This window comes from Tursiops truncatus, chromosome 14 (assembly GCF_011762595.2).
Source record: "Tursiops truncatus isolate mTurTru1 chromosome 14, mTurTru1.mat.Y, whole genome shotgun sequence".
Lineage (NCBI taxonomy): Eukaryota > Metazoa > Chordata > Mammalia > Artiodactyla > Delphinidae > Tursiops > Tursiops truncatus.
Window position 1 is genome coordinate 53,549,807 of NC_047047.1, and position 12,312 is coordinate 53,562,118.

The 12,312-nt window shown below is 38.5% G+C and overlaps 1 protein-coding gene across 4 annotated transcripts in view; it reads right to left on the minus strand.

Annotated features, from left to right (window-relative positions):
• The window catches only part of DYNC2LI1 (dynein cytoplasmic 2 light intermediate chain 1), a 49,460-nt gene extending 39,694 nt beyond the window's left edge, over window positions 1–9,766 (minus strand). For all 4 annotated transcript variants that reach the window (XR_002177920.3, XM_019943226.3, XM_019943228.3 and 1 more), the window contains exons 1-2: window positions 9,625–9,766; window positions 7,625–7,742 (exon numbers count right to left, since the gene is read on the minus strand). Coding sequence is in view for 3 of the 4 variants with exons in the window: in XM_019943226.3 (XP_019798785.1) it covers window positions 7,625–7,742; window positions 9,625–9,632 (126 nt within the window). In the remaining variant the exon portion in view is untranslated. The remainder of the gene's footprint in view (window positions 1–7,624; window positions 7,743–9,624) is intronic.
• Between the last annotated feature and the right edge of the window lie 2,546 nt (window positions 9,767–12,312).

A 12,312-nucleotide genomic window follows, 5' to 3' on the forward strand; every position in this document is an offset into this window, starting at 1 on the left:
AAATATCGTATATTAACACATATATGTGGAACCTAGAAAATGGTACAGATGAACTGGTTTGCAGAGCAGAAATTGAGACACAGAAGTAGAGAACAAACGTATGGACACGAAGGGGGGAAAGCAGCGGGTGGTGGTGGTGGTGGTGTGATGAATTGGGCGATTGGGATTGACATGTATACACTGTTGTGTATAAAACTGATGACTTATAACGACCTGCTGTGTAAAAAATTAATAAAATTAAAACAAAGAAACAAACAAAAACCAAAATCTATGGGACGCAGCAAAAGCAGTTCTAAGAGGGACGTTTATAGCAATACAATCTTACTCCAGGAACAAGAAAACTCTCAAACAACCTAACCTTATACCTAAAGCAACTAAAGAAAGAAGAAAAAACAAAACCCATAGTCAGTAGAAGGAAAGAAATCATAAAGGTCAGAGCAGAAATAAATGAAATAGAGATGAAAACAATAAAAAAGATCAATAAAACTAAAAGCTGGTTCTTTGAAAAGATAAACAAATTGATAAACCTTTAGCCAGACTTATCAAGAAAAAAAGGGAGAGGGCTCAAATCAAGAAAATAAGAAATGAAAAAGGAGAAGTTACAACTGACACCACAAAGGATCATAAGAGACTACCACAAGCAACTATATGCCAATAAAATGGACAACCTAGAAGAAATGGACAAATTCTTAGAAAGGTACAATCTTCCAAGACTGAACCAGGAAGAAATAGAAAATAGGAACAGGCCAATCACAAGTACTGAAATTGAAACTGTGATTTAAAAAACTACCAACAAACAGAAGTCCAGGACCAGATGGCTTCACAGGCAAATTCTATCAAACATTTACAGGAGAGTTAACAACTATCCTTCTGAAACTCTTCCAAAAATTGCAGAGGAAGGAAAACTCCTAAACTCATTCTACAAGGCCACCATCACCCTGATACCAAAACCAGACCACACAAAAAAGAAAATTACAGGCCAATATCACTGATGAACAAAGATGCAAAAATCTGCAACAAAATACTTTCAAACCAAATCCAACAATACATTAAAAGAATCATACACTATGATCATGAAAGTAGGATTTAACCCAGGGATGCAATGATTTTTCAACACCCACAAATTGGTCAGTGTGATACACCAAATTAACAAATTGAAGAATAAAAACCATATGATCATCTTAATAGATGCAGAAAAAGCTTTTGATAAAAATCAACACCCATTTATGATAAAAACTCTCCAGAAAGTGGGCATAGAGGGAAACTACCTCAACATAATAAAGGTCATACATGACAAACCCACAGCTAACATCGTACTCAACTGTGAAAAGCTGAAAGCATTTCCTCTAAGATCAGGAACTAGACTAGGATGTCCACTCTCACCACTGTTATTCAACATAGTTCTGGAAGTCCTAGCCATGACAATCAGAGAAGAAAAAGAAATAAAAGGAATCCAAACTGGAAAAGAAGAAATAAAACTGTCACTGTTTGCAGATGACATGATACTACATGTAGAAAATCCTAAAGATGCTACCAGAAAACTACTAGAGCTCATCAATGAATTCAGTAAAGTTGCAGAATACAAAATTAATACACAGAAATCTGTTGCATTTCTATACACTAACAACGAATTATCAGAAAGAGAAATTAAAGAAACAATCCCATTTACCACCACATCAAAAAGAATAAAATACTTAGGAATAAACCTACCTAAGAAGGCAAAAGGCCTGTACTCTGAAAAGTGTAAGATGCTGATGAAAGAAACTGAAGATGACACAAACAGATGGAGAGATTATACCATGTTCTTGGACTAGAAGAATCAGTACTGTCAAAATGACTTTACTACCCAGGGCAATCTACAGACTCAATATAATCCCTATCGAATTACCAATGGCATTTTTCACAGAACTAGAACAAAAAAATTTTAAATTTGTATGGAAATAAAAAAGACCCCGAATAGCCAAAGCAATCCTGAGAAAGAAAAAAAGAGCTGGAGGAATAAGGCTCCTACAGAAATATAGATCAATGGAACAGGATAGAAAGTCCAGAAACAAACGCACGCACCTATGGTCAATTAATCTACAACAAAGGAGGCAAAAACATACAATGAAGAAAAGACAGTCTCTTCAGTAAGTGGTGCTGGGAAAACTGGACAACTATATATAAAAGAAGGAAATTAAAACATTCTCTAACACCACACCAAAAATAAACTAAAAATGGATTAAAGACCTAAATGTAAGGCTATATACTATAAACCTCTTAGAGGGAAACATAGGCAAAACACTTCTAGATCTACCTCCTAGAGTAATGAAAATAACAAATGGCAACTAAGTAAACTTAAAAGCTTTTGCACAGCAAAGTAAACTTTAAAGAAAATACAAAGGCAACTCTCAGAATGGGAGAAAATATTTGCAAATGATGTGACTGACAAGGAATAAATCTCCAAAACATACAAATAGCTCAATATCAAAAAAACCCAAACAAACCCAATCAAAAAATGGGCAGAAGACCTAAATAGATATTTCACCAAAGAAGACATACAGATTGCCAAAAGCACATAAAAAGATGCTCAACATCAGTAATTATTAGAGAAACGCAAACCAAAACTACAATGAGGTATCACCTCACTCTGGTCAGAATGGCCATCATCAAAAAGTCTACAAACAATAAGTGCTGGAGAGGGTGTGGAGAAAAGGGAACCGTCCTACACCTTGGTGGGAAGATAAATTGGTACAACCACAATGGAGAACAGTATGGAGGTTCCTTAACAAACTAAAATAGAGCTACCATACAGTCTAGCAATCCCACTCCTGGGCATATATCTGGAGAAAACCATAATTTGGAAAGATACATGCAACCTGATGTTCATGCAACACTATTTATGATGTTCATGCCAAGACATGGAAGCAACCTAAATGTCCATCAACAGAGGAATGGATAAAGAAGATGTGGTGTGTATGTGTATATATATATATATATATATATATATATATGTGTGTGTGTATATGTGTATATATATATATATATATACATATACACACACACAATGGACTATTACTCAGCCATAAAAAAAGAATGAAATAATGCCATTTGCAGCAACATGGATGGACCTGGAGATTATTCAACTAAGTGAAGTAAGTCAGACAAAGACAAATATCATATGCTATCATTTATATGTGGAATCTAAAAAAACGATACAAATGAACTTATTTACAAAACAGAAACAGATTCACAGTTTTCAAAAACAAACTTATTGTTACCAAAGGGGAAAGGTGACAGGAGGGATAAATTAGGAGTTTGGGATTAACATAAACACACTACTATATTTAAAATAGATAATCAACAAGGACCTACTGTATAGCACAGGTACCTCTACTCAATATTCTGTAATAATCTATGTGGGAAAAGAATCTGAAAAAGAATGGATGTATGTATATGTACAACTGAATCACTTCACTGTACACCTGAAACTAACACAACATTGTAAATCAACTATACTCCAATATAAAATAAAAATTTTTAAAAAGAGATGGTCCCAAATGAGCCCCACCTCCTGGTAGTCACACCCATCTGTAGTCCCTCACACACTGCACTGCTCTTTTTGACCAACAGCATATGGCAGAAGTGATGGCATGTCGCTTCCAAAATTAGGTTATAAAAGACTGTAGCCTCTGTCTCAGGTAACCTCTCACTTTTGATCTCTCACTCTGGAGGAAGCAAGCTGCCATGCTGTATGCAGCCTTGTTGAGAGGTCCACATGGCAAAGAACTAAAGTCTCTGGCCAACAGCCAGCAAGAAACTGATGCCTCTTGCCAGCAATCATGTTGAGGAGCCTGGAAACTGATTCTCCAGTTCAGTCGAGGCGAGAAGTAACTTTAGTCCCAGATGACATCTTGACTACAACTTTATGAAAATTCTTAAGCAGAACCACCCAACTAAGGTGCTCTCAGAGTCCAGACCCTCAGAAACTGGGTGAGATAATGACTGTTGTTTTAAAAGCTGATAAGTTTTGAGGTAATTTATTATGTAGCAATAGATAACCAATGCATGTAAAAACTAAAGTACATATAAAAACTAGGCAAATAAAAAACAAAGAAGTTTTAAACTTCAGGAAAAAGTTACTTGAGAAAGGAAATATAATCACAGTTTTGCACTTGGCACACCAGCAAAAATGATTTAGACACTTATAATAAAATAAACTAACACTGAATATTGATTCAGCCCAACATGATAATAGCATTCAGCCCAACATGATAATAGCAATGATATTACTAGAAGTGGGAGTTTGAGAGAGATGGGGAAGTAAATACTTTTCTACTATTATCAGAAATTCAACAGATAGTGTATAATATTCAAAGTCTGGAAACAGCCCATAAGCACATTATTCAGAAATACAGGAGTAAATTACAGAAGAAACGTAAAAGATATGAAAATTGTGGCTTTGAGGAGAGATTCTGAATGATGTGGAGAGATTTGTTATTTTACTTTATGTACCTTTGGTAATCTTTTTTTTTTTAAGGTAGGTGTACTTTATTTTCATCTTATACATGAGGAAACAGACACAGAGAGATTAAGCAACCTGATCAACATACACAAAGATGTTCATCATAGCATAAATTATAATTGTTGAATAAACACAGAGGAGGGAGTCCAAATATCCAAAAGTAGGCAAACTGTGTTAAATCAATTATGGTACATCATTTGATGGAGGTACTTTAATAATAGTCTATATCAGATTAAGAAGTTTCTTTTCTATTCCTAGTTTGCTAAAAGTAAGTTAGTTGCCCCAGGTGTTGAATTTTATTGACTGCTTTTCTAATCTACTGAGATGACCAAATGATTTTTTTTGATTCTGACAAATTAATGCAGTATTAAAATATCAAGGAAAGAAGAAAATCATGTCTTTTTTCCAGATTCTTTTCCATTATAGGTTATTATAAGATATTGAGTATAGTTCCCTGTGCTATTCAACAGGTCCTTGGTTATCTATTTTATATATAGTAGCACGTGTATGTTAATCCTAAACTCCTAATTTATCCCCCCTCCTTCCGCTATCCACTTTAGTAACCGTAAGTTTTTCTTTTCTTTTTATTTATTTTTTTTTGCGGTACGCGGGCCTCTCACTGTTGTGGCCTCTCCCGTTGTGGTGCACGGGCTCCGGAAGCGCAGGCTCAGCGGCCATGGCTCACGGGCCCAGCCGCTCCGCAGCATGTGGGATCTTTCTGGACCGGGTCACGAACCCATGTCCCCTGCATCGGCAGGCGGACTCTCAACCACTGCGCCACCAGGGAAGCCCTGTTTTCGTTTTTCTTTAAAGATTTTTTTGATGTGGACCATTTTTAAAGTCTTTATTGAATTTGTTACAATATTGCTTCTGTTTTATGTTTTGGTTTTTTGGCCGCGAGGCATGTGGGATCTTAGTTCCGGATTAGGGATCGAACCGGCACCCCCTGCCCTGGAAGGAGAAGTCTTAAACACTGGACAGCCAGGGAAGTCTGCACAAGTTTGTTTTCTATGTCTGTGAGTCTATTTCTGTTTTGTAAATAAGTTCATTTATCTTTTGATAGTCTTTAAGTTCTTAAACCACATACATGAATTACTTTAATAAAAGTAATTTAAGATAACAATAAAAACAGACTGTAACAAAAGATCCAGTCTAATAAAATTAAGGACAAAACAACATCATAAATGAAAAAGGCTTGCAGACCCCAAGCTCAAACTTAGTGAGCAGGGTTATGTGATTACTAATATTTTTCTGTACAGTAACAGGAACACGGCATCTGGCAACAGAGAAGCTGGCAGACCTGCTCTAGTTGACAGTAGGTAAGCAAAACCTGAAAAATTCTGTTTTATCCTGAGAATTTCACATTAGAATAATTCCAGTTGAGTTACTAGGATTATAACAGATAGATAATCCATGACGTGTAGAGTCCATGACACGAACAGTGTCTAAACCTTCTACAGTTGTTAAGGAAAACCTCAAAAATTCTGTTCCATCCTGAGAAATACACATTAGAATCACCGCAGATAAGACAATCCATGACTGACTGATATAGAGTCCCTGACACAGAGGCATGGCTGAAAGAAACGTTAAAGCCGAAAGAGAAAGACTCAGGGAGACAAGGTGGTTGCCAGAACTATTAGAAGGGTAATTTTTAAATATCTGAAGGTTTAACAAGTAGAAGAGTAAAATTAGACTTACTCTCATACTTTTACAGGTCAGAATTCAAACCAAGGGGTGGATGTTACAATGAAACAGACTGCAATTTTCCAGCAACTAGGCTTTGTAACTAGGATTTTCTAGAAACAAAAACGGAAACAGCCTGCCTTGTAAAAGAGAACACCCCCATTGTTGGAAATATTCAAACCTAGACCATACAACCACTGTTTACAGTGACTAGAACCCTGGGGGAATCTAATTTCTCATAAAAAAAAAAAGCACCAGTGCACAATCACACACAATTCTGCATACATTTCTAGGGAGTTCACAGACCCCAAGAAGTACCTCCATGGATCCCAGAGTAAGAACCCCTATTGCAGAAGAGTAGACTAGGGCTTCCCTGGTGGCACAGTGGTTAAGAATCCCCCTGCCAATGCAGGGGACATGGGTTTGAGCCCTGGTCCAGGAAGATCCCACATGCCGCGGAGCAGTTAAGCCCGTGCGCCACAACTACTGAGCCTGTGTGCCACAACTACTGAGCCTGTGCTCTATAGCCCCATGATCCACAACAAGAGAAGCCACTGCAGTGGGAAGCCCATGCACTACAAGGAGAAGCCCGTGTACCACAATGAAGAGTAGTCCCCACTCACCGCAACTAAAGAAAGCTCGCACACAGCAACAAAGACCCAACGCAGCCAAAAATAAAATAAATAAATTTATTTAAAAAAAAACAGTATATCGCCTTAAAAAAAAAAAAGAAGAGTAGGGTTTCCCTGGTGGCGCAGTGGTTGAGAGTCTGCCTGCCGATGCAGGGGACACAGGTTCATGCCCCAGTCCAGGAAGATCCCACATGCCGCGGAGCGGCTGGGCCCGTGAGCCATGGCCGCTGAGCCTGCGCATCCGGAGCCTATGCTCCGCAACGGGAAAGGCCACAACGGTAAGAGGCCCGCGTACCACCAAAAAAAAAAAAAAAAAAAAAAAAGAAGAGTAGATATCTTCAAGGTTCCTTTTATTTCTGTGACACTAGTTTAAGACAGTGAAAGTTAAACATATTATACTCTATATGGTTCATGTTTTTATTATCTATATGCTTGTTTCAGCTGTACAAGTTACCTATAAATATGACCATCAGAATAGTATCAATATTTATGGTGACTGTGCAAACTGGGAAAAGATAACTCCTCTGGGCTGTCTAGTCAGAAACACATGCCCCTTCCTCTGGGCTGCTGTGGCCCAGGTCAGGACATACCGCTTGAAAAGAAGAGAAAGGCTGGGTGTTAGTCCCTACCCACCTGTGAGGAGGGCCCAACCAGATCCAATGTAACCAGCAGGCCGGAGATTGGTCATCTGGTTAAAGGGTTGAAGTACCTAAATTTTTATCAAAGTATTACAATAAATTTTACCACTGGTTGTTAAATCATTACAATACTTGGGGAAAAAAAAAAGTAGGAAAAAATGCATTACCCCGTTTTTACTGCCAATGAAGAAAACAGACTTTTCTCCAGTTTCAACTCCATTGCCTTCACTTCCATTACTTCCCCGTTTTTCCACTTCAGCTGTTGCGATTTCCCAGAGAGTTTCACTATATGAGGCAGAAAACCAAAATTCAGAGAGACAAAAAAGAATCCTTTCAAAAATTTCTTTCCAGCCCAAAGAAAATTTATTTCAGTCAGATTTATAAAACAAATCAACATCATTTGGGGGGGACAATTTACTGGTAAAACTTCGGAGGATTAGTCATTCTCTTTGTACTAGATTGAAGCAGAAAATGATAAGCAGAGTCTTTACTGCCAGGATTTGAGGTTGTCTGATTTGGGGGCTTCCGGGCAAGGCTGAAAGCTGTGTGTGTTAGCGTCTCAGACACACATGAATGTACAATGACTTTTGGAAACGCACAACTTGAAAACCACCAACATCTAGGAAAAGGGGGAATGTGTAAAGCCAGTGTATCACATAATCTTTGCCCCCTGAAAGTTTTTGGCTTTGTTTTTTAAATTATATATTTTTTGGCTCAAGATTCCTTTTTTAAAATATAAAAAAGGGGGAAAATCACCTAAAATCACTTTTGAAAATCATCTTTTCATTTACCTCTCTACACACTCATATAATTTTATACAAATAAGATTATATCTTTTTTTTTAAAGTAAAGCCTAAATGAATTATGGAGTATTGAACTAAAAATACATGAGAAAGATTTGATGTGTTACAAGCTCGAATCTACTACTTTCTACATAGAGTATGGCAACTTGAGCAAATTACCTAACCTCTCTGGATCCTTCATTGCTTTATTAAGTCAACAAGTATTTCTTGAGCGCCTAATATATGAAAGCTGCTGTGCTAGTCCCCAGGCTTACCTGTTTCTTCACCTCTAAAATGCTGATAAAAAAGAATACCAACATCATAGGATTGCCATGACTGTTCAAATGTGATAATTCATTTAGGTTAGGGCCTGGCCTATACATAATCACCTGAAATCAGTGAGTGTTTATAATCATCATTATTCAAGAACCAGGAATGAAAAAAAGGGGTTAGAAAAGAGCAAAACAGGTGTCCCTAAATGTCTGCACTAAAATTCACACATTTATTTCACAGGTGAGCCCCTAAGAACTCAGTCCGGGCCTGTTTGCTCTTCAATTACACACTATTTCTTCATTATTGTGATTATCTTCTTTCCAAGTTCCCAGCAGAAAAGAGAGAAGGAGGTGTTGTAACCAATTAAACCGTGATGGGAAGCTTAAGGTTCATAAACTCAACAGAGGTCACACCGCCCATCCACCATGTGAGAAAAACAGACTTTCCTGCTCTGTGATGGACTCCAGGACTCATCTCTCCCGATGTCCTTATAAGTCGTTTAGAGAAGGTTTAGGTATGACCTTGAGAACAGCAACTAAAATAGACATCATAGAACTGAAGAGCTAAAATGTATTTGATAGGTGATTAAAATCCCACCCCCACCCCTGCTGCCCGTTTATATATGATCTTACATTCTTCACAGTGCCTTCACAAGTTAGGCTCATTTATTGTTGTCGTGAACTCCTGCACCCGGAGCCGAGGTCCCTGAGGAAGTGGCCTGTGGTCTGGTTCACCGCCTGAAACTGTTCCTAGAACATTCCCTAACCCTCGAGAAACTCTTATTGAAAAAGTGAATAATTGGAGTTGAATGATCTTTCAAAATCTCTTAACTTTTCCACCTGGGGAACTTTTCTACTTGCTTTCGGCAGAATCCACACTCTCAAGGATAGTGCCTACGGATCCTTGACCAACAAGACAGGAATTGCAAAGAGGACGAACTCACAATTTTCTTCCACCAACGGGTCCCGCGAGGATCTCCTCTCCCCAAATATACCCGCAGCGGCCTCTCCCTCCACCCCTCCCCCATCTCCACCCCTTCCTGGCTGGGCTGGGAAAGAAGGGAGGCTCTCGAGGGGAGCATAAGCCAGGTGCAAGCAGGGTTGCAGGGATACCTGGGCATCGTGGCTCGGCCGCCCCACTGTCGTGGTCTCCGCGTAGGGTCCAGCCTAGAATCAGCGGGACCGCGAGCTCTGCGCGAGGCCGGCTTAGTGCTGGCTCGTGGGTTGCTATGGTAGCGACGTCACCAGTAAAGGTTGCGTATAGAAGAGGGGCATCATGGGAAATGTAGTTTTCGGCGTTCTTTTCGAGCGTCTCAGCTTCATCCGTTAGGGTGGGAGAGAGAGGCGACAAGTGGTAATAAATCTGGGACCTAAAAACTCTGGGCTGGAAGGGTTCTTTTATTTTAAAAGTATTCCACTGAGTACCGACTATTTATATGCCAGGGGTCTCTCTCTCTTCAATTACTTTTCTCTCCCCAATAGCAGTGAATTGAGAATGGAGAACGAAACAATCTCCTGAGCTGTTTTCTAGTGATTTACTAGAGGCAAAGAATATTTACGATTTTAGTATTTTCCAACTCTCTGCTTGTTTGGTTGTTTCAGGTTTTATGCAATAGCACATCATTTATTAATAAGTTAATAAAGCAAATGCATCTCCATAATACTTCATTTACTTTATCTCCAAATCAATAAAAAACATTATTACTATATGACATACACAACTAATTATAATAACCCAAAGGAAGCCAGAGATATAAGCTATTGCAGAGAGGTACAAACAATTTATATTAGAACAAGTGACTAATTATGCCTCAAGGAGTTGGTGAAACATTCATGGCAGTGACAGTATTTGATCTGTTTTGATTGACTGAAGGAGAAACTGTTCCTCTACTGTTCTGCCATTTGGCTTAGTCTCTATGTTGTAATGTTCAAGAATGTGGGCTTTGGAATAAGACAAACTTAGATCGAAGTCGGGACTCAGTCAAACTAGCTAAGTTGCCACGTTGCCACAATGGAAAATAAGTCAATTTCTCTGAGCCTTAGTGTCCGATCCTGTAAAGCAGGGGAAAATTATGAGTTTTAAATGAGATAAATACATGTAAAACATAACTTATGTGTGTCTGAAACATTATAAGTGCTTAATACTTGTTATTATGGTGAGGTAAGCTGCTGATCACCAACTTTGAAGAAACAAACACAAGGAAATGAAGCAGATGGTTCATAGGAAATAAAAGGCATTCACTTCAGATAAAATCTTTGGGGACAAAATTCTCCCAACACGTAGGTGCATTTTGGAGACATAGGAGACTACAGTTGCACATAGGAAGGGAAGTAATGGACTTCAATGGAGAAAGGATGGTAGCAAGTGAGGCTGATACATCCATCATTGAATCAGCATTGCCTATAAACTCACAAACTGATGTGGGACAAATTGTAATGAATTGCAATGATTTGGGTTCTGGAACTTTAGAATCCCTTTGCATGTTAGTTGGGAAGCCCTACTGATATGGACAATAATGGCAGCTAACATTTTGCCAGGTGTTTTCTGTGGACTAGGCACAGTACTAGCATTTTAAAGTATAATGATTTGGGTAACTGGGATACGTGGTTGAAGGAGGGAGCCTGGTAACCAGGAAGGTGAAGGTTATCTGCCTGGGCCCTAATCACCAGCACTGATTCAGGAGTGATTCAGTTGATTCACCTTGATCTGATTAAGCAGGTGAGTTCTCTTTTCTACCCTTATGCCTCCTGAGGCTTCAAACTTGGACGAAGAAAGTGACTTTCCTGGGTAGATGAAAATTGTTCTCAAGGTAAAATATACAAAGATTTGAGCTCCTCTTCTGAATCAGCCCAAGAAGACTCACAGATTTCAATGGTGGTGATGGAGGAGGAGACAGTTTTATGCTGCTTCCTGGATGAAACGAACAACAGTGCAAAAGGATAAAGGTGTGTGCAGAGTATATCTGGGGATCTGTGAATAGTTTGGGGTGGAAGCATATAAAGTGCCTGGTGGGGCTAAGGTGGGAGAGCAAACTGGACAGGTAGATTGAGCTACAGTGAAGGATCTTGCAGTCTGGATTTTACTGTGTTGGCGATGAGAAACCAAATAAGATTTCAAATAGGGGTGTGCCATGACTAGACCTAAGTTTCAATGAGATAATTTTCTGCAGCTATGTGAGGGATGCTTTGGAGTCTAGAAGTCCATACAGAGGCTATTAACAATAGCCCAGAAAGTGAGAGTTTTTATATTTTTTCCTTGTTTTCAAAGTTACATGAGCTTATTGTAGAAAAAATAGTATACAGAAAAAACTAAGAGGGTATAATAAGCAAATACCAGGAGTAACAACTATTAAACATTTTGATGTATTTTATTCCAATCTTTTTTCTCACAGAATTGAGATTTTACTGTAAAGTTTGTTAACATTCTGATTTTAACATGTATTTTCCCATATCAATTTTTTAAAAACCCATAATAAACATAGGCTTTGATGGCTACATAAGGTTCCACTATAGAGATTTTTAATAATTTACTTAAGCATTCTCCTAATATGAGTGTTTGAGGTTAAACACCTAACATGAGTTGGGCCAGTCAGAGTCCTTTTCTGGAAATTTTCAAACAAGAATTAGGAGAATCAAGTCATTCCTTCTCTGGAGGAAATTGGCATATTTCCTGCTAAATGAAGTACTCTTGTGGCAATAAAATCCCTTTTTTCCTTTAGGAAAAAGAGAATAGGGGGAAATGTGAGAGGAGATGCAGTCCCTGCATGAACCAGTTAGCAGAAAAGCTTCTCCACCTTATTA